The 23,646-nt window shown below is 43.2% G+C and overlaps 2 protein-coding genes across 2 annotated transcripts in view; both read right to left on the bottom strand.

Moving 5' to 3' along the window:
* The window catches only part of LOC121497767 (protocadherin alpha-3-like), a 147,430-nt gene that overhangs the window by 75,573 nt on the left and 48,211 nt on the right, over window positions 1-23,646 (bottom strand).
* LOC121497770 (protocadherin alpha-12-like) lies at window positions 110-2,513 on the bottom strand. Its single transcript, XM_041767489.1, is given in 3 exon segments — window positions 110-187; window positions 189-632; window positions 634-2,513. Coding segments are annotated over 3 exon segments (2,370 nt in total). The 5' UTR covers window positions 2,482-2,513.

Raw genomic sequence — 23,646 nt, 5'->3', positions numbered from 1 at the left:
TAAAAGATAACAGGAAGAAAAAAGAAAGGATGTATTTATATCCTAATAAAAAGCTATGAAAGGAAACAAATATTTAAATGATATGAATGACTTACTTCACTGGAAGTATTTAAACAAACTTCTGACTGTGGAAGGCTGGGGCTGAAGGCTATGAGGTCGGCCTTGGGCGGGCCCTCCCCAGAGCACACCCTCTGCCGCCTCTGCTGCGAGTGCGACCAGCTCCCCACCGCGCTGGAGCACACCAGCGTGGGCTTCCCCGGCCCGCACGCGCCCTCGCTGGGCGGCGCCGAGCACCGCAGCGCCGTGGACAGCAGCAGCGTGAGCACCAACAGGCTGGACACCGCGCAGATGGCCACGATCAGGTACACGTTGACGTCCACCAGCGCCGCGCCCGCGCCCTCGCCCGCGCCCGCAACCGCGCCGCCGGCCAACACCCGCGACGACGGCCTGGGCGCCTGGCCGCTCTCCACCAGCGACAGCAGCACAGTGGCCGTGGCCGTCAGCGCCGGCTCGCCGTGGTCCTTCACCAGCACCAGCAGGCGCTGGCGCGGCGCGTCCGCCTCGTCCAGGGCGCGCGTCGTGCTGATCTCGCCCGTGTACAGCGCCACGCGGAACGGGCTGCGCGCGCCCCCCCGCCGCCGGCTGCAGCTCGTACGACAGCCACGCGTTGTAGCCCGAGTCCGCGTCCACCGCGCGCACCTTGGCCACCACGTGGCCCGCGCCCACCGCCCGCGACACCGGCTCGCTCAGCGCGCCGCCCCCGCCGCGCGCCCCGGGCAGCGGCAGCAGCGCGGGCGCGTTGTCGTTCTCGTCCAGCACGAACACCTGCAGCGTCACGTTGCTGCCCAGGGGAGGCACGCCCGCGTCGCGCGCGCTCACTTGGAACTGCAGCAGCTCCAGCTCCTCGTGGTCCAGCGGCTGCAGCGCGTACACCTTGCCGCTCTCCGCGTGCACCGACACGTAGCTCGACAGCGCGCGCTCGCCCACGCGCCGCTCCACCAGCGAGTAGGACACCAGCGCGTTCTCCTGCGCGTCGGCGTCGCGCGCCGACACCGTGAAGATGTGGCAGCCGGGCGGGTTGTTCTCCTTCACGAACACCGTGTACTCGGGCTGCGCGAATACCGGCGCGTTGTCGTTCACGTCGGCCACCTCCACGGACACGCTGGCCGTGGCCGACAGCGAAGGCGAGCCTCCGTCGCGTGCGGTCACTACCAGAGCGTAGTTCGCCACGCTCTCCCTGTCCAGGGCGCTGTCCAGCACCAGCGAATAGTAATTCTTGAAGGTGGACACCAGCTTGAAGGGGACTTGGGGTGTTAGTGAGCAGGTCACCTGCCCGTTGGCGCCAGAGTCATGGTCGGACACGCTGATCAAGGCAATGACGGTGCCCACCTGAGCATCCTCTCTCATGGGGAGCGACAACGAAGTGATCATAACTTCAGGGGTATTGTCATTCAGGTCCAGAACTTCCACTAGGACTGTACAGTGACCTGCCATGGAAGGAATCCCTTTATCAACGGCGTTAACCTGAATTTCGTACTCATTATTCTCTTCAAAATCCAACTTCCCGTACATTCTGATTTCACCTGTTTCTGGATTTATCGTAAAGGTACATTTCTCACTCACTGGCAAAATCAGTCTGATTCCATAGGAAATTTCTCTATTCACCCCTTCGTCTAGATCAGAAGCGTTTAGCTGAATCACTCTCGTGCCATTTGGGACATTTTCAAGCAGCGCTACTTTATAGCCAGGCTTACCAAACTCCGGAGCGTTGTCATTCACATCCAGAATGCTTATTTTAATTTGAACAGATCCTGTTAGCTCGGGTTTACCGCCATCCTGGGAGGTCAGCAATATATTAAGTTCTGGAGTTTCCTCTCTATCCAATGACTTCCGTAGAACTAGTTCAGGCAATATACTTTTATCATTTTTCGTTATTATTTTAAGAGTAAAATATTCATTTAGACCTAACGTATAGGTCAGAAGAGAGTTTACGCCAATATCCGCATCGAAAGCGCCCTCTAGAGGAAAATGAGAATCCAGAGGTGCAGATTCAGAAATCAGTACCTTTTGTTCTCCTTCTCTGAACACCGGCGGGTTGTCGTTAATGTCCTTCACCTCCACCTCCACGTGGAAAACCTGCAGCGGCCTGTCCACGATCACCTCCAGGTGGATGCTGCACTCCGCGCTCCGCCCGCACAGCTCCTCGCGGTCGATCCGAGAATTCACAAACAAAATGCCATTTGGCAGATTTACCTCTAAAAGGTGCCGGCGGCCTTTGGACGCCACCCGGAATTGGCGGGGCACCAGCTCGGTCAGCTCCAGCCCGAGGTCTTGCGCAATGCGGCCCACAAGGGTGCCGTGTTTAGCCTCCTCCAGGACCGAGTAGTGGACTTGGCTGCTCCCGGGTTCCCAAACTGCGAGGAGCAGAAGCGAGAGCAGCAGTCGCGGGGCTCCTGGGCCTCCTCTCCAGGAAAACACCATTGTAGTTAACAAGACCTCTGAGGTGGGACTGTTAGTTTTAAGGGATCGCTCACCTGCGAACCTTTATGAGTATGGAGTCAATCCTATTCTGTCAATGGGTGGAATCTGGGCGCGGAGACAAAATTTTTCCTTTTCACCTTCTGAGTGTACAGCGACATCATGTGACTGATTATGTAAGTACAAGAAAGATCCTGAGGTTCTTTTTGGTTTAGCCACTTTCTGGAACACTTAAAATTTTTTGACTTTTGGATATTTTCATAGATTGTTTGCAAATGCCTTTTTATTTAATGTATATAATATTAGTAACAAAGCACAATCATTTCCATTATGCTGCAGTTTTTTAAATATTCTGCTTCAGAGTCTATCATAAAACAATCATTGAAATACAGGGTGTCAGAAGCTACTCTTTGGCTATCATGGAGAATAAAATGAATAATATGCATCACCCTCGACCTTATTTTGCTTACAATTCACACTTGTTGCCACTTTTATCCTTCATGAGCACTTCATTGTAGGACTTTAGGAGAAACTCAAGAACTCCCACACTTAGTAAAAAAGAAAAACAAAAAACCCAACTAAAGTATTTCTATTAACTGAGTATTTCACTCATACAAATTATTTTATTCATACTTCTGTTGGATATAAAAATACGTCATATATATGGAATGTCATTGTTTTTGGTTCCTTGATGCTTAAATGCGATGACTTTTCTTAAAATTGCTCTCATTCCTATAACATGTTAAAATGAGGCTTGGCTACAGATCCTGCAGGAGGAAAGCATTTTCATGTAACATGTTGAATCAAAGCCTCTAAATTTCACAATATTCTAAAGTGGCTGTGAAGCCCTAATACAAAATAGTTCTGTGAGATATTTTGAAGCCCAGTGTCACTGACCAAAATCAAAAGAATATAAACTTCACAATGAGGGCAGCCCCCGTGGCGCAGCGGTTTAGCGCCGCCTGCAGCCTGAGGTGTGATCCTGGAGACCCAGGATCAAGTCCCACCTCCGGCTCCCTGCATGGAGTCTGCTTCTCCCTCTGCCTGTGTCTCGCCTCTCTCTCTGTGTGTGTGTGTGTCTCTATGAATAAATAAATAAAATCTTAAAAAAAAATAAACTCCACAATGAACCTTTGGTTTCCCTTTAAATTTTCCCTTTCAGGCCAGTTAGCAGTCACTTAAAATCTGCGTCTCTTCAGAAAATCAGAATGGTGACTCTAAGGTATGGGAGAATCAAAGGACTTTTCATAATTTTATTAATTATGATTTCATAATTTTATTAATTATGATCAGATCTTTATTAATTAATTAAGATCAGCTTTAGAGGAAAACAAAACACAGAGAAGATGCCATAGCTAGTTGTGCCACAGCTAGTTATAAATACAGAGTTTATAAGCTCATTAAAATTCAAGTCAAGGGCAGCCCCGGTGGCGCAGCGGTTTAGCCCTGCCTGCAGCCTAGGCCGAGATCCTGGAGACCCTGGATCGAGTCCCACGTCAGGCTTTCTGCATGGAGCCTGCTTCTCCCTCTGCCTGTGTCTCTGCCTCTCTCTCTGTGTGTCTCTAGGAATAAATAAATAAATAATCTTTAAAAAAAATAAAATTCAAGTCAAAATCTTTAAATCAACGATTTGTCACCATTCCTTTTGCATAAAATAACAAGGGGAACTGTGATAAGAAATCTTTATAGAATCATTACATAATAACCAATGATGGTTCTACAAGTATAAGATAACTTGAATTGGGGCAGCCTGGGTGGCTCAGCGATTTGGCGCCTCCTTCAGCCCAGGGCCTGATCCTGGAGGCCCAGGATTGAGTCCCACGTCAGGCTCCCTGCATGGAGCCTGCTTCTCCCTCTGCCTGTATCTCTGCCTCTCACTCTCTCTGTGTCTCTCATGAATAAATAAATAAAATCCTTTAAATAAATAAATAAATAAATAAATAAATAAATAAATAAATAAATAAAATATTTTTAAAAATAAGTTAACTTGAATCAACTATAAAACTGGCTTTTAAGTAATCAAAAAAACATTTGAATTTTGATGTTATTGGACTATTTAAATTGTCTGATATCACTAACATACTTCTTCATTTTCTATCATCTGTTTTCAAAAAAAAATCAATGTACAATGATTACTAAGGAACTTTATTGAAGAAGTAATGTGCTATGTAGTCCTCACATGCTGTTAGACATAATTAAATTACTTAAACAGATAGGAACATCTAAAATTAGCTCAATACTTAAACAATTGAACTAGAAAATGGTTGAAATTATCATTTTAGGGCAGCCTGGGTGGCTCAGCGGTTTAGCGCCACCTCCAGCCCAGGGCCTGATCCTTGGCGTCCTGGGATTGGGTCCCACGGCAGGCTCCCTGCATGGAGCCTGCTTCTCGCTTCTCCCTCTGCCTGTGTCTTTACCTCTCCTCCCTCTCTCATGAATAAATAAATAAAATCTTTTAAAAAATTATAATTTTACACCATTAAATGTAATCCTGAAATTAAGTATAAAAGACACAAAATCTGCAGAAAATAGCCCACATAATTTGGAATTATCTAAAAATGTGCATCAACCGCTTATGTACTGTAAAAGTAATAATCTGCAAAATTTTTCACATGTGCTTAAGACATTCCAGTATCTTTATTTATTAAATCTAGATGGTCTTCAGTCATTCTAGGAACTTCATTTGGAGATGGATAATAATGTGTGCCTTATCTAACATTCATTTATTATGTTTACAGTTTCATAAATGATGTGATGGCTTAATCTTTTACGTCTAAAGCATTTTGCATTTTAATTTGGCTGCCTACTATAGAATAAAGAAATTTTAGCCTCTAATTTTAAGGGGAGAATAGCCACATACAAATGTTCATCAAATTCTGAAAGAAGTGACTCTGCCACTATACAAATAGCTAGAAGAATGACCTAAGGGTAAATGACCTTTTGTAGAATCATCAGATGTGATTATAACACATGGAAAAAAAAATTCACAAACACCAGGAATAAAGAATTTAAAGACAGGAAATTTAAAATGCAAGATGAGTGAAATGATAATTTTCAGTTCACTTTAATAGACTTAACATTTTCCTTTCTAGATGAACCCACAAAACTTAAGGAAGACTGCCAACTAGCATATGTTGAAGATATTATAAGCCTATATGTTTGTCTTCAACAAGTTTGAAGACTTGGGTAAGTAATATAAATAACTTTATTTGCCTAGTAAACTATGTAAGCATAAACCTGGGAGTTCTGTTTGTTGTAGATAAATCTGTACCCATTACATGCAATAAAATCAATAAAACTTTTAGTTACATAATTTCAATGAAACCAGCATACAACAATACAAGACTGAATTTTTTAACTGCGAATAATATGAAAACAACTTGTATCCAGAAATGGACTTTCAATTCTATGGTCATCTAATCTTTTGACAAAGCAGGAAAGAATATCCAATTTGGAAAAAGGACAGTTTCTTCAATAAATGGTGTTGGGAAAATTGGAGAGCCACATGTAGAAGAATGAAACTGAACCATTACACAAAGATAAATAAAAACTAGATAAAAGATCTAAATGTGAGACAGGAATCCATCAAAATCCTAGAAGAGAACATAGGCAACAACTTTTTTTAACTTGGCCACAGCAACTTCTTGCTAGACATGTCTATAAAGGCAAGGGAAATGAAAGCAATAAGAAACTATTGGGTTTTCATCAAGATAAAAAGCTCCTGCTTTTTATCAGCAGCAAAGGAAACAGTCAACAAAACTAAAAGGCAACCTTCAGAATGGGGGAAGATATTTGCAAATGACATATCAGATAAAGGGCTAGCATTCAATATCTATAAAGAATTCATCAGACTCAACACCCAAAAAACAAACAGTCCAGTCCAGAAATGGGCAGAAGACATGAACAGACATTTCTCCAAAGAAGACCTACCCATGGCCAACAAGCACATAAAAAATGCTCCACATCACTTGTCATCAGGGAAATACAAATCAAAACCACAATGAGATACCATTTTATACCAATGTTAAATGTCTAACAAGACAGGAAACAACAGATGTTGGTGAGGACATGGAGAAAGGGGAACCCTCTTGCACCATTGGTGGGAATGCCAGCTGGTGCAGCCACTCTGGAAAACAGTGTAGAGGTTCCTCAAGAAGTTAAAAATGGAGCTACCCTATGACCCAACAATGGCACTACTGGATATTTACCCCAAAGATACAGATGTAGTGAAACAACACGACACCTGCACCCCAATGTTCATAGCAGCAAGGTCCACAATAGCCAAACTGTGGAAGAGGCCAAGATGTCCTTTGACAGATAAATGACTAAAGATGTGATGTATATATACATATATGCAATGGAATATTACTCTGCCATCAGAAAGGATGAATACCTACCATTTACATTGACGTGGATGGAACTGAAGGGTATTAGGCTGAGTGAAATAAGTCAATCAGAGAAAGACAATTATCATATGGTTTCACTCATATGTGGAATGTAAAGAAAGGGACTATAAGTGAAAAGGGAGAAACTTAAAAATTAAGTTAAACTAAATTAAAAATTAGAGAGGAAAATGAACCATGAGAGACTCCTGATTCTGGGAAACAAACATAGGGTTGCAGAAGGGAGGTGGTTGGGGGATGGGATAACTGGGTGATAAGCACAAAGGAGGGCATATGTGATGAGCACCAGATGATATACTACATGTTCACAAATTGAATTTAAATTAAAAAATACGATAAAAAAGAAAACCAAAAACAGGTTTTATTTTATCAGTTGAGGCAAAACTAAAGATTATTTAATGGACAATAAATGTACAATCCATGTTTAACACTACAGAAAAAAAGGCAAATCTTTTCAGACTTAATGAAGAGACAGTTCAAACTTCGATACAAGACTGAAATAACACAAGTGAAGTGATCTAATAATGTGAAAATATTAAAGCAAAAGGCTGTTAAAAGACAAAAAGGATGAATAAATTGAAATATCCATAGTAATTATCTATAGTGAGGATTACGGAAGAAATAAAGTGATCCAGGTACTTCATGGAAAATTGGAAATTGTACCTAATAAAGTGATGACAGGAGAGTGGTTCTTTCATCTTTTAACATTTTCGACCAAACATTAGGAGAAATAAGGCATTTGTTAGCTTAAAAAACCTGATTTTCCTCATGATTAAACTTGGATTTTTATCTTTTCGCATTTCACTAACAGGAATTGTTCTCTAAAACATTTATACTCGTTTAAAACATTAATACCCAAAATACAGAGTATTCGTTAATATATTCAATGAAATAAAATGGATTGTTTAAAATTTAACGTAGACTTCAAAAGAAGAGGAATCTATAGAACTCACCTGCCCAGGGTGATTTGATCCTGCCTCCTGCCTTTCCCCTCCGACTTCTCCATCCAGGCCCCGAGGCAGGCTGGGGCTGAAGGCCATGAGGTCGGCCTTGGGCGGGCCCTCCCCAGAGCACACCCTCTGCCGCCTCTGCTGCGAGTGCGACCAGCTCCCCACCGCGCTGGAGCACACCAGCGTGGGCTTCCCCGGCCCGCACGCGCCCTCGCTGGGCGGCGCCGAGCACCGCAGCGCCGTGGACAGCAGCAGCGTGAGCACCAACAGGCTGGACACCGCGCAGATGGCCACGATCAGGTACACGTTGACGTCCACCAGCGCCGCGCCCGCGCCCGCGCCGCCCGCCGACACCCGCGACGACGGCCTGGGCGCCTGGCCGCTCTCCACCAGCGACAGCAGCACAGTGGCCGTGGCCGTCAGCGCCGGCTCGCCGTGGTCCTTCACCAGCACCAGCAGGCGCTGGCGCGGCGCGTCCGCCTCGTCCAGGGCGCGCGTCGTGCTGATCTCGCCCGTGTACAGCGCCACGCGGAACGGGCTGCGCGCGCCCCCCGCCGCCGGCTGCAGCTCGTACGACAGCCACGCGTTGTAGCCCGAGTCCGCGTCCACCGCGCGCACCTTGGCCACCACGTGGCCCGCGCCCACCGCCCGCGACACCGGCTCGCTCAGCGCGCCGCCCCCGCCGCGCGCCCCGGGCAGCGGCAGCAGCGCGGGCGCGTTGTCGTTCTCGTCCAGCACGAACACCTGCAGCGTCACGTTGCTGCCCAGGGGAGGCACGCCCGCGTCGCGCGCGCTCACTTGGAACTGCAGCAGCTCCAGCTCCTCGTGGTCCAGCGGCTGCAGCGCGTACACCTTGCCGCTCTCCGCGTGCACCGACACGTAGCTCGACAGCGCGCGCTCGCCCACGCGCCGCTCCACCAGCGAGTAGGACACCAGCGCGTTCTCCTGCGCGTCGGCGTCGCGCGCCGACACCGTGAAGATGTGGCAGCCGGGCGGGTTGTTCTCCTTCACGAACACCGTGTACTCGGGCTGCGCGAATGCCGGCGCGTTGTCGTTCACGTCGGCCACCTCCACGGACACGCTGGCCGTGGCCGACAGCGAAGGCGAGCCTCCGTCGCGTGCGGTCACTACCAGAGCGTAGTTCGCCACGCTCTCCCTGTCCAGGGCGCTGTCCAGCACCAGCGAATAGTAATTCTTGAAGGTGGACACCAGCTTGAAGGGGACTTGGGGTGTTAGTGAGCAGGTCACCTGCCCGTTGGCGCCAGAGTCACGGTCGGATACGCTGATTAGGGCGATGACGGTGCTGGGCTGAGCGTCCTCTCTTACTGGGAGAGACAGGGAAGTTATGGTGACTTCAGGGGCATTATCATTCGCGTCTAAGATTTCTATCCAGACTGTACAATGACCTGCCATTGAGGGATTCCCTTTATCTGTGGCCTGTACTTCAATTTCATAAAACTTGTTTTCTTCATAATCTAAAGTTCCATTGACCCTCACTTCTCCGTTATTTTCATCTAGTGTAAATAAGAGTTTTCCATTGGGCTTAATTGACATCAAGGAGTAGGTTACCTCACCATTGACTCCTTCATCTGGATCTGTGGCGTTTAGCTTTATTACAAAAGTTTCTTTAGCTGCGTTTTCCGTCAGTTTCACCTTGTATTCTGATTGCTCAAATTCCGGATCATTGTCGTTAATATCCAAGACGTGGACGAAAAGCTGAATGGTGCCAGTGAGCTCTGGTTTTCCCCCATCTGCAGCGGTCAGTAGCAAATTAAATTCTGGAGTTGTCTCTCGATCCAGATATTTCTTTAATTTAAGCGACAGTCTTTTAGTCTGCTTACTTTGTGTTGGTAATTCTAAAGAAAAATACTCATTATGACTTAGTCTGTAGGTCAATAGAGCATTTTCTCCTATATCCGCATCAGAAGCTCCCTCTAGAGGAAAATAAGAGTCGGGTTGCTTAGATTCAGAAATCAGCAGTTTTTGTTCTCTGAGAGAGAACACCGGCGCGTTGTCGTTAATGTCCTTCACCTCCACCTCCACATGGAAAACCTGCAGCGGCCTGTCCACGATCACCTCCAGGTGGATGCTGCACTCCGCGCTCCGCCCGCACAGCTCCTCCCGGTCGATCCGAGAATTCACAAACAAAATGCCATTCTGCAGATTTACCTCCAGAAGGTCCCCGTGGCCTTTGGACGCCAGTCGGAAAAGGCGCGGCACCAGCTCCGCCAGCTCCAGCCCCAGGTCCTGGGCGATGCGGCCCACGAAGGTGCCGTGTTTGGCCTCCTCCGGGACCGAGTAGCGGACCTGGCTGCTCGCGGGCTCCCAGACTGCGAGGAGCAGAACCGAGAGCAGCAGACGCCGAGTGCCCAATCCCCTTCTTTGAAAGCCGAACATCGCATAAGACTTTGACTTCCAAAATAAGGTTCTGTACACTCTCAGTACCAGAGACTCCGGTTTGGGGTTGAAAATCTGGCTGAATTTTTGAGAAGTTTCAAAGAATCCTTTAATGGTAGCATTCGGCGTGATTGAGTCGTTTTCGTTTGGGGCGTTTCTGGCTGTTCAGACAGACCCTGGAAAGAACTATTTCCACCGAGTAAAGAGCGACACCTTGCGCCTGAATAGTGAGTACTGTACACTAACTACATCGTACACTTAAAGGAAAAATATAATTAACTTCACGTATTTCATTTTATTATATACTAAAAACAATATTTCCAAAGTGCTTACTGAGGGAACACTCTTATTGTAAGTCATTTTGAAACTGATGGTATGGGGGAAATGATCTTTTATTCTTAACATGAAATTTTTGTTCCTATGTTTGAAGTTCTACAATTCTTCTTTTACATATCCACATAATATACAGTTTAATTCTGCAGGTAGCCTTATGAAAAACTAGGGTTAAACATTTCCTAAAGATATTGTTTCTAAAAAAAAAAAAAAAGATATTGTTTCCAGGGGCAGCCCGGGTGGCTCAGGGGTTTAGCCCCGCCTTCAGCCCAGGGCCTGATCCTGGAGACCCAGGATTGAGTCGCGCTTTGGGCTCCCTGTAGGGAGCCTGCTTCTCCCTCTGCCTGTGTCTCTACCTCTCTCTCTGTGTCTCTCATGAATAAATAAATAAAATATTTTTAAAAAATAAAGTATTATAAAAAAGATATTGTTTCTAAAATTGAAATGCTACCAAATTTGAATTGTTTGACTTCTAATCTCTCTTGTTACTTTGGCTTCTAGGAAACTCAAAGACACATTTGAGGGTTTTTTTTTTAAGATTATTTATTTATTTATTCATGACAGAGAGAGAGAGAGAGAGAGAGAGAGAGAGAGAGAGGCAGAGGGAGAAGCAGGCTCCAAGCAGGGAGCCCGATGTGGGACTCCATCCCAGGTCTCCAGGATCATACCCTGTGCTGAAGGCAGCGCTCAACCGCTGGGCCACCAGGGCTGCCCAACATTTGAGGTTTTAATAACAACTCTAGGTTATGCGTGTTATCTATGTGCATTTGCCTTCTTTCCTATCTATTTTCTTTAGTTCTAATTCTTTTTGTTATTTACATTTAATTGCATTTTTGTTACAAGCAATTTTATATCCACTGAAAAACAAAAATAAAATTTCAAACTTAGTTTTTAATACATAGAATTCACAATGGAAAAGTTTTGGATGTAGATGAAATGTATATTTGGCACACATGATTTATCAGGTAAGTTGCACTGCTAACAGTATAATATGAGGTATCAAAATGATACTTTTTGGTGGTGTCAATGATATGGAAGAAGGTGTCTTTCAATTATAAAATAAATTTTATTACAATTCAATGAAATAAATGTCACCATAAAAATGGATGTGCCATATTGGCCTTTCTAAGTCATCAATGTTGGTTTTTGTTTATCTGTCAAGATATATTCATGAAAATAGCTGACTTTTCTTTTTCATTCACCTTACAAATGTTTATTAAGCACCTCTGAGTACCAGGCACAGGAGAGGATCAAAGAGACAATACATAGGAAATTCCATTACAGAGAGCAAGGCCTGAGCAGGGAAGGCTTAATTATCATATTAAAGAATTGGAGTTGACCTTTTTTTAAATTTTTTTTTATTTATTCATGATAGTCGCACACACACAGAGAGAGAGAGAGAGAGAGAGAGAGAGAGGCAGAGACATAGGCAGAGGGAGAAGCAGGCTCCATGCACGGGAGCCTGACGTGGGATTCGATCCCGAGTCTCCAGGATCGTGCCCTGGGCCAAAACTAAAGGCAGGCGCCAAACCGCTGCGCCACCCAGGTATCCCTGGAGTTGACCTTAAGGGCACTGGAGAGCCATTAGATGTGCTGGAGCAAAAAAGTAAGGTAAGATTTAAGAGGGCTGAGACTGGCCAGATACACAAGGCCAGTTTGAAGGGGAGAAGACCAGAAGCCAGGAGACCAGCAGGGAGCTGTTGTAGCATTGTAGGTGTGACCTGAGATGGGCTAGCACAGAGCAGAATTTCCAGGACACAGTAGGCACTCAATAATGGTTGAATCCTGTTTCTTGTTGAAAGAATTCTGGGTTTGAGACCATAAGTTCATCCAAAACTGGGGAAAGGATTTCTAATGATACCTCCTCTAAATGCCTAATACTGTGTTAAATATATATATAGAAAATAATCAGGGCAGCCCTGGTGGCTCAGTGGTTTAGCACCGCCTGAAGTCCAGGGTGTGACCCTGGAGTCCCCAGATAAAGTCCCATGTCAGGGTCCCTGCATGGAGCCTGCTTCTCCTTCTGCTGTGTCTCTGCCTCTCTCTCTCTCTCTCTCTCTCTCTCTCTCTCTCTCTCTTTCTCTCATGAATAAATAAATAAGAAGTCTTTTTTTAAAAAAAGGAAAAACTTAAAAAAAGAAAATAATAAAACAAAGCAACCAAGTAGCAAATGACCTTAATGTTTGTATAAATTTAATTTCATAAAATATCAAGTAGAAAATGGGAATTGTTGATATGAATTATTATTGCCTGAAGATGTAATTTGGTTATATGTCCTTTGTCTTTTCACATAGCCTTGGATTCAAAGTGTCAAAAGAGGATACAGTGGAAGTTAGAAGTACAGAGTGATTTAGAATAAATATCACTCTAGCTTGAGTATTTAGTTGTGTGATTTTGATTATTCATCTTCAGTTTGAAAATATATAAATGGCATATGAAAAATTACTGGTATAATTATGTTAGTATTTTCCTTTTCTTGAGTACACACACGTACACAATAGTTAATTTCAGATCCTGTTCCATTTTTTTTCAAATTTACTCTTTTCCCCATATTATCATCCTGCTAGAACCCTTAGTAAATTCTTTCTTAAAAAACTATTAAGGATGGGCAGCCCGGGTGGCTCAGCACTTTAGTGCCGCCTTCGGCCCAGGGCGTGATCCTGGGGTCCGTGGATCCAGTCCTACATTGGGCTTCCTGGGCGGAACCCGCTTTTCCTTCTGCCTGTGTCTCTACGCCTCTCTCTCTCTCTCTCTCTCATGAATGAATAAATAAAATCTTTAAAAAAAATTATTAAGGTATGCAGACTTGTCACTTTTTATAACACTGAATTATCTTCTGCATCTGTGAAACAATCAGTTATAAGGTCCTCTAATCAAAATATAACATTAGATTACACTAACAGTAGACTTAACATACTATCTGAAGCCTGTCAGATTTATTTTAGAGGAAAAGGAAGGAAGAGATCTCCAAATGCTCCATTACAGAAATTAGGGATTGAGGTGTTACCTGCAGTATGGAGTCCTCAAAGGTAGACAGAGGGATGAACATCAGAAAGTTTGCCCAAGACATATAATATTATATGTCTGCATTAAAACTAGATGTTAATTTAGCAATTACTTTCCAGTAATATGGTATGTTTTGAGTATATGAAAGGACACCTGGATGAACACCAAGTCATAAAAGAGTTTGATATATTGTATAAGCCAATGGCCCATCTTCTGCATTTTGGCTCTGATATTTCAGATACCACCATATCAACTAGTCCAAATAAGAGAGATTGTGTTATCTTTGAACTCATCTTTGGGGATAAACTTGAGATCTGGCAATAAGCTAATGCCAAGAAGTTCACATAATACCGTTATTTTTTAAATATTTTATTTATTTATTCCTGAGAGAGACGGAGAGAGGCAGAGACATAGGCAGAGGGAGAACCAGACGTACTGTGGGGAGCCCAATGCAGGACTTAATTCCAGGACCCCAGGATCACAACCTGAGCCAAAGGCAGATGCTCAACCACTGAGCCACCCAGGCGCCCCACATCAATATCATTAATTAATATTGATTTTGTAAAATTGATTGAAACACTGAGGAACTTTGTACCTGACCTTTACTAAATAAATCTGGTTAGTCTTTTTAAAAAAGATTTATTTATTTAAGCTTGAGAGTGCAGGGGGAGGTATAGAGGGAGAGAATCTCAAACTGACTCCATGATGAGCATGGAGCCCAACATAGGGCTCCAGGAGAGGCTCCACAAGAGGCCCCAAAAGGCTGGATCCCATGACGGGGAAGATCCCAACCACAGATGAAACCAAAAGCCAGACAGTGAGCTGACTCAGCTACCCAGGCACCCCAATCTGGTTACTTTTAGTTTTAACTGTAAGTCCTACTAGTCATATAATAGAGTGCATGGTTTAATATTCTATTAGTCCTCATCATAGAGCATAACAGGACTAGTAATATTATTGAAATGTAAAACAGAGAAACAAATCTTGAAACCATTCTTGGAAACTCAGGAGGTTCTTTAAAATCATTAAGTTAGAAGTACCGTCCAACATTGTATTAACAAAATTATAGGATATGCTTATTGATTGATGTTTATTCTTTGCTCTCACAGCTTATTGAAGTATACAGTTATTTGATCATAGTTCATCTGACCAGTCAGCACAAATCTCACAGGCAACAATAAGACTGAAGCAGACTGAATTCTGAAATAGCCACACACACACTCAAAAGATTTCATGGGGAATATATAGCTTTAAAGCTGTTTTTGAAGTAAGCAACTTTGGAAACACTTATTGAATCCTTTGATGATATCCAGGACCCTGGAAAGAATCATATTACCACTTATATTTGCCCAAAACATTACCCTTATTCACAACATAAAAAGGACAGGGTAATTTTCATATTTGTTACTTGGTTTTGGTGTTCTGGTAGATTGTTGCAGATCAGTGTTCTGGGTTTTCTCATATATTAAATGATTCTTCTTACTTATACTACTTTCAAACAATGAATACACAGTCCTTAACAATGGCAGCTCTTCATTATATACTGATTGAATGATGTAAATACCTATTTCAATGCGGCATTAGACAAATGATAATAATGTTCATGAACTCTACTGAGAAAAAATCACTTAACATAAAAATCTCAATTCTTATCTCAATTATGGCACTGTACAAAATTAACTATGAGGATAATCATGGAGTTTTTCTTAAGCAAAACGGAAAGAAGGATTCACCTGTATATACTTTCTGCTTGGTTTTCCTAGCCAGAACTATGCCTGATCAGAGAAAACAATTAATGTAGAAAACTTTACAGTGAATAAAAGAATGGTTCTGGGCTAAAAGATATATATTTGAATATCATCTTTATCATGGACTGGATGGATGGCAGTAGACAAAGGAGAAAAATATCTTACCATCTCTTAGCTCAACTTTAACATTTGGATAGTGAGGGGCGCCTTGGTGAGTCAGTCAGCTAAATATCTGCCTTCAGCTCAGGTCTGAACCCAAGGTCCTAGGATAGAGCCCCATGTCAGGCTCCCTGATCAGTGGGAAATCTGCTGTTTCCTATCCCTCCCCCAGTTCATGCTCATCCTCTCACTCATCCTTTCTCTCAAATAAATAAAATCTTTTAAAAATATAAAATTTGGATAGTGACATGTAGTTTACAAGTTGATATAAGGGTTAAATAAAATTATGTATTTTTAGTCCTTCACACAATGTCTAATAAACAGATATAGTTCAAATAGTAATGGTTTATTTATAGTTAGTGACTGTTCTTATTTTATTTTGTAGATATGGATGAAAAGAATTTCAGTATGATAAACTAGGGCATGGTTTTCCTTTTTAGAAAATTTCCTAATGTTCATCTTCATGGAAATCATCCTCTTTTTGTGGCTAGAAAATTGCCACTAAAAAAAAGAAAAAGAGAAAGAAAAAAAGAAAAAAAAAGAAAATTGCCACTAATGTCTTCTTAGCACTCCTATTAACTTTACCCTATCCATAACATGGTTCTCCACCACATGTAAATATATTATATATTAATTTATTTCTCCATGCAGTAATACAGTAAAGTGTTTCTAACTTGTACACTGGAGTAAATAATAAATAAATGAATGTTCACATTAGTTGATTTACATGCTTATAGCCCTAAATATAAGTTCTCTGTGATCTCTTTAAAGAAAACAATTCACATGCATATAGCTTTGGGGCAAAAAAGAGTTTGCATCAAGTGTATTTAAAGTATACAGTATTATATTGTGAAATGCCATCAACATCACCACTGCCAAATGGAAATGACTTTATAGATATTCCAAGGTTGTTAGCTTAAGCTATTTACATCAATGCCATTTCAAAGACCTTGAAATAGTGGCTTGGTAGACACACAGGCAGCAGGACCATATTTCCCCATATATGGGAAGATTCTCTTAAACACAAAACACAAAGAAGAGTGAATTTTCCTACTCGACCCTAAAATATTTCCATACAGCCTCACAATGGGTACCATGAATGGAAGAAACATAAATATGATCAAATATCAAATAAATCTTCCAAATAAAAAAAAGGAAATCAATGAATTAATCTGAAAGAGAGCAGCACTAGATTCAACACGCAATTAGCAAAGCTGAAATTATGCTAGGAAATAAGGAAAAACGTAGTTTATCTGAAGCACCTTATCCCAAAGGTAAGGCTGAAACTAAATCCAGTATCTCAAAGAAGATTGTAAAGAAACAAAATTGTTTATAAAAGGAAGCCACCTCAACAGCGCATGCCCATTAATAATAAATAAATTTATAGTTTATAGGACGGTAATAATTCAAACACATTTCAAACTCAAAATAACTAAATTATGAAGTTCTACATTACGTTATAGAAATTTTTTAATACATGAACATAATGAGTAGAGGACACCATTAGAAAAAGAATATGAATAAAAAGAATGAACTTGCTACACAATTGAGAACTAGAAGATTTAAGCTTTGCCTACATTCTCCATTTCCCATCAGTGATCCTTGGCTCCTTTCCCTCATGACTTAGCCTGCTTCATTTACAGAAAGCTTTAGCTATCTATTTCATTATTGCTCTTATTACAACTATTATTTCTTCCAGCAAATAAATAATGTTCCTGGTGTGTTCATGAAGACTTTAGTGAAAAGTAATAAAAATGGCTAGACTTCTTGTGTTTTAAAATAAGCTATCCCAAGAAAACAAAGCAAAAACAAATAAATGGAGCAATCAGCTTACAGTAATATCACTGAACATACTCTGCGATTGACCTCAACATGAATGAAATACATTCCAGAATTACTGTACTCACCTCATTCCGGAAAATCTGTTGTTCTCCACTATCTCCAGAACCTGAAGCAGGAGGAACACTGGGGCTGAAGGCCATGAGGTCGGCCTTGGGCGGGCCCTCCCCAGAGCACACCCTCTGCCGCCTCTGCTGCGAGTGCGACCAGCTCCCCACCGCGCTGGAGCACACCAGCGTGGGCTTCCCCGGCCCGCACGCGCCCTCGCTGGGCGGCGCCGAGCACCGCAGCGCCGTGGACAGCAGCAGCGTGAGCACCAACAGGCTGGACACCGCGCAGATGGCCACGATCAGGTACACGTTGACGTCCACCAGCGCCGCGCCCGCGCCCGCGCCCGCGCCCGCGCCCGCGCCCGCAACCGCGCCGCCGGCCAACACCCGCGACGACGGCCTGGGCGCCTGGCCGCTCTCCACCAGCGACAGCAGCACAGTGGCCGTGGCCGTCAGCGCCGGCTCGCCGTGGTCCTTCACCAGCACCAGCAGGCGCTGGCGCGGCGCGTCCGCCTCGTCCAGGGCGCGCGTCGTGCTGATCTCGCCCGTGTACAGCGCCACGCGGAACGGGCTGCGCGCGCCCCCCGCCGCCGGCTGCAGCTCGTACGACAGCCACGCGTTGTAGCCCGAGTCCGCGTCCACCGCGCGCACCTTGGCCACCACGTGGCCCGCGCCCACCGCCCGCGACACCGGCTCGCTCAGCGCGCCGCCCCCGCCGCGCGCCCCGGGCAGCGGCAGCAGCGCGGGCGCGTTGTCGTTCTCGTCCAGCACGAACACCTGCAGCGTCACGTTGCTGCCCAGGGGAGGCACGCCCGCGTCGCGCGCGCTCACTTGGAACTGCAGCAGCTCCAGCTCCTCGTGGTCCAGCGGCTGCAGCGCGTACACCTTGCCGCTCTCCGCGTGCACCGACACGTAGCTCGACAGCGCGCGCTCGCCCACGCGCCGCTCCACCAGCGAGTAGGACACCAGCGCGTTCTCCTGCGCGTCGGCGTCGCGCGCCGACACCGTGAAGATGTGGCAGCCGGGCGGGTTGTTCTCCTTCACGAACACCGTGTACTGGGGCTGCGCGAATGCCGGCGCGTTGTCGTTCACGTCGGCCACCTCCACGGACACGCTGGCCGTGGCCGACAGCGAAGGCGAGCCTCCGTCGCGTGCGGTCACTACCAGAGCGTAGTTCGCCACGCTCTCCCTGTCCAGGGCGCTGTCCAGCACCAGCGAATAGTAATTCTTGAAGGTGGACACCAGCTTGAAGGGGACTTGGGGTGTTAGTGAGCAGGTCACCTGCCCGTTGGCGCCAGAGTCACGGTCAGTTACACTTATTAGGGCAATGACAGTCCCTAGTGTAGCATCCTCTGGAACAGACAATGATAGTGACGTCACTAGTAACTCCGGAGCATTATCATTAATATCCAAGATTTCTATCAAGACCGTGCAGTGACCAAACATCGGGGGATTTCCTTTGTCAACTGCTTCTATTTGAAGTTTCCATAATTTGGTTTCTTCAAAATCTATTTTTCCGTTTACTTTTATTTCTCCACTGGCTGAATCTATGTGGAAAAATTCTTCTGTATTAGAGGAGACATCAGTTGCAAAGGAATAAAGAATATGGCTGTTTGAACCTTCATCCAAATCCGAGGCGTTAAGTTTAATAACCAGTGTACCGTTTCTCGAATTCTCCAATAATTTTACACGATCGACAACTTTGTCAAACACTGGGGCGTTGTCATTTGCATCCAGCACTGTGATGTGAAACTCTGTGGTACCTGTCAGCTCGGGCTTTCCCCCATCAGTTGCTTTGAGCACCAAGAGAAGCTCTGAAGCGACCTCCCTGTCTAAAGGTTTTTTTAGCACTAGTTGGAGTGGTTTTACCTGATCATCGTTGGTGGGTACTTCCAGAGAGAAATACTCATTGGGGCTCAGTCTGTAAGTCAGAAGAGCATTGGCCCCGATGTCTGCATCAGAGGCGCCCTCTAGTGAAAAATGAGAGTCAAGAGCTGTAGTTTCAGAAATAAACAATTTTTTTCGTGGTGCTGGGAACACCGGCGGATTGTCGTTAATGTCCTTCACCTCCACCTCCACATGGAAAACCTGCAGCGGCCTGTCCACGATCACCTCCAGGTGGATGCTGCACTCCGCGCTCCGCCCGCACAGCTCCTCCCGGTCGATCCGAGAATTCACAAACAAAATGCCATTCTGCAGATTTACCTCCAGAAGGTCCCCGTGGCCTTTGGACGCCACCCGGAACAAGCGTGGCACCAGCTCCATCAGCTCCAGCCCCAGGTCCTGGGCAATGCGGCCCACGAAGGTGCCGTGTTTGGCCTCCTCCGGGACCGAGTAGCGGACCTGGCCGCTCTCGGCCTCCAACGCTGCAAGGAGCAGAACCGAGAGCAGCAAATGATTGGTTCCCTGGCCACCTGGTCCAGAAGCTAACATCCTGCTTTGCTTCTGGTTAATAAAGCAATATTTCATGAGCGGAAAGGGGTAGTCCTTTTAGATCTTTCTTTTGAGTCTTTGTTCCTGAGATCCCGACTGATCTTAACAACATAGATATATACAGTCTTTAAAATACCGGAACAGTGGAGATTCTTTCTGGTCCGTGAATAATCGCAATTTTCTTCTGTTTAAAGAATCCTCTCCTTGGAGAACAACGACATCCTGTGGCTCAAAATGGAAGTGCGTTTGTGTGTATACTATTTTTCCACTTCTATTGATTCTCTCCTAATTCCTTCATATATTGGTCCATATTTTACTTTGTAGGCTTTTAATTCTTTATATGTTACTTGTGTGTGACCACTAGCTCTTTAAAGGTGGTTTCTGTCTAAAAAATCAGTATGACAGACATCCCACCCGTTTTCAGCGCGAGCCTGTCTCCCTAACCCTAGTCGTTATGCTGGGACTAGGGGTCGCAACTGGGGTGGGTACTGGCGGAGCTGCTCTGATCCAGGGCTCACGACGTCATATAGAACTCCAGGCAGCTGTAGATGAGGATCTACGGGCACTAGAGCAGTCCGTTTCTAAGTTAGAACAGTCCCTCACCTCACTTTCAGAAGTAGCACTTCAAAACAGTAGAGGTTGGGATCCCTGGGTGGCGCAGTGGTTTGGCGCTTGCCTTTGGCCCAGGGCGCGATCCTGGAGACCCGGGATCGAATCCCACATCAGGCTCCACATCAGGCTCCCGGTGCATGGAGCCTGCTTCTCCCTCTGCCTATGTCTCTGCCTCTCTCTCTCTCTCTCTGTGACTATCATAAATAAATAAAAATTAAAAAAAATAAGTAAAGGTGGTTTCTGTCTTACAATTTAGAATCCTAAGCAGAGTTTTTACCTTGGACATAGACATCTAAGAATGTACTACTGGACCAACTATATTCATGTATATAAACACGAAAATCCATATTTGTAGGTTACTAGTGATGCTGTGGTTTTTAGACTTTCAGAAATTGATCATTTTGGAATGAGCTTTTATTAAGTTTACTCCATTGCTAACACTATAATTTCTATTGCTTAATCCTGTAGGGATTAATAATGTTACATTATTAATAATCCTTATTAATAATAAGGATTAATAATGTTAAATTATTCTAAACATTTAATTCAACTGTGCAGAGAACAACTCAAGATGCAAGTTTTCTAAGTTACTGCCTCAACATAATGGTCTTTAAAATCAATGCTGATATGCAAGCTATTTATCAGTTTATTCAAAGATTTATTTTCTTTGATGTTAATGAATTTACCAAGTACTGACTCCTAGAAATACAAGGCATATTTATCTTTGGCTCATTTTAAAGCTTTCTCAATTATTGTGTCTGCTCAGAGTGAATGTCATAGTTTCCATCCTGAAGGATAACTTACATTTGCTTTATATCCACTACTATTTGAAAATAATTTCTTTCTAACCCACCCCCAACAAAACCACTGAATCAGGAATTCAAGTTATTTTTGTCTGTTTGTTTATACTCATTTTATGCCAGAATTGGTTTCCAGAGACTAGAGCATAAAAATCATACTAAATATAATTCATTTACTCAATTTTATTTTCCTGTTCTTATCTCAAATGCAAAAACCCAGTGGAAATTTGCATAGCAACTATTATCAATTGCAATAAAGCTTATCAGTCATATTAAAAGAGAAAAATATTTTAATCATTCTCAACACTATTAAGAAGCCAACAATCCAATATCTGAAATCCTTCTGATAAGATGGCAGCCATTGGTAAAATCCCAAACTTCTCTAATGAAAAAAATTGTAAATAGCTATCCAAGCCAATCTTAGGTCATATGTGAAAGTGAGCTTCAGTATTCATTTGGAACACTTTAAAAAATAGTGATTTAATGATTATAAATCTATGAAAAAAATTTATAGTTCTAACTACTTGTAATTCTTCTTTAAATTGTAATTCTTCTTTAAACGCAAGACTAGCATAGTTGCATAAAGAAGACCAAAATAATTTTAGCACATAGGGATTACTAAATGCAGAAAAAGACATGACTAAGAACTAAATTTCCTTGTGTTTGCTGATTTCAATAATCCAATCCCTTTGAGAATATACCATGCTGAAGGTCCATTCCATTTCTGGTTTAAGGAATTGCCTCATTGGTTAAGTACACATTAAAGATAGTTTTTAAAGCCCTCAAATTCTAAGGTTATCATCTAGCTAAATAAATACAGTGTACTGATAAAGCTATGGGTTGGTTACTCATCTTAAAATAGACAATAACAAACACAATGCCATCAAGAGCTATAGAGTACTCATGATTAGCCTCATTTTAATATCACATTTGAATATTAAATATGATCATAAAATTAAGATGGTATAGTTTTTTTACATTTATTTATTTATTTCAAAGAAAGAGGGAGACTGAGCACATGGGAGGAGGGGCAAAGGGAGAGTAGCTCAAACAGACTGCACTGACTGCAAAGCCTAATGTGGGGCTCAATCTCATGACCCATGAGATCACGACCTGAGCCAAAACCATGAATTGGGTGCTTAACCAACTGTGCTACCCAGGCGCCCCTAAGATGCTATACTTTTAAGAGAAATTGACTAATTTCTTTTTTGGCAAGAATGTTAAAAAGCAATCCTTGATTTGGAAATTTTTCTGGTTTCATTCTTAAATTTCAGTAATTCTGAATTGAATGAAAGAAACTTTGTCCATTAAATTTATTTTAAAATATTTATCTTAAAGCAGAGACAGAGGAAGATGTCCTTGCTAGTTCTCAACTACTCCTGACATCTCAACCTCGTTTCATCTCCTACTGCATTGCTTCCTCCAAAGACTTTAAAATTATATTACTGGATAAAATGCTAACTGGTTATGTTAAAACTTTGGTGAATACTTGTATTTTAAATATGTCCCCCCAAAAAGCAAAGTAAAACAAATAGGACTAAATTGGTAAATGCACAATTCTGTATTTCATTAATTGCTCAGAAAAAGAGATGCTTTTGGATAAGACTTTCCTGCAAGGGGAACATAGTGACATTATAAAGGGCTGAAAGAGAGGGCAGATATAAGATAAAGGGATTCTATATACAAGTTGAAATACTCTAGTGTAACTTATCTTCTGTAACTGGCCATGGGAAGTATTAGCATAAGAAGGCAATGCCACGCTTAAATTCCTGCCACAGTTGTCTTTCTCAATGTTCCTTACTTGGATAGAGATTCCAAGTTTTACTGGAAGATTTTTGTGAAATACAAACGGAGTAGAAATTCAGCCTGCATACAGAAAGGAAAAAGCATTGCTAAGAACCAGAGTCAAGGTGATAAACTAGATGCACTGCTATTATGGTAACACTGGACCTAACAAAATAAGCAAAAATGAAACCATAGGTATCAGGTAACAACCAGTCTCAAAAAGGAATAATGAATAGGATAGCATTGGCACCCTGCAATTTAATTGTCCTTCATTTCTCAGTCTACCCCATTCAACGCAATTCTGTTTAAGAGGACTAGAAAAACTATAAATTGTACTCTATGATATCAAATCAGTAGATAACGTTCTAAGAGAACAATTCATTTCTCTCTTCAAATTTCTTATGTTAATTTGGACTAAAGTAATTGTCTCCAACCTCCCTAAAATTAAAAGTGATTTTCAAATGTTCTCCATTATTAAACATAATCATACTCTTTCTTCACAGTGCAAAAACTACTACTTGAACATAATAAGCAATGTTTTATGTTAACAAAGCAGTAGGTAATGAAGAGCGACTGCATAAAATTATGTAAATAACTATAAAACTTCATCTTCTGCTAACAAAAGTGAATAGTACACATCAGTACAGGTACCA

Source organism: Vulpes lagopus, chromosome 8 (assembly GCF_018345385.1).
Source record: "Vulpes lagopus strain Blue_001 chromosome 8, ASM1834538v1, whole genome shotgun sequence".
In the NCBI taxonomy this organism is placed as follows: Eukaryota; Metazoa; Chordata; class Mammalia; order Carnivora; family Canidae; genus Vulpes; species Vulpes lagopus.
Note: the sequence above shows the minus strand (reverse complement) of the source record. Positions and strands in the feature narration are given on the sequence as shown.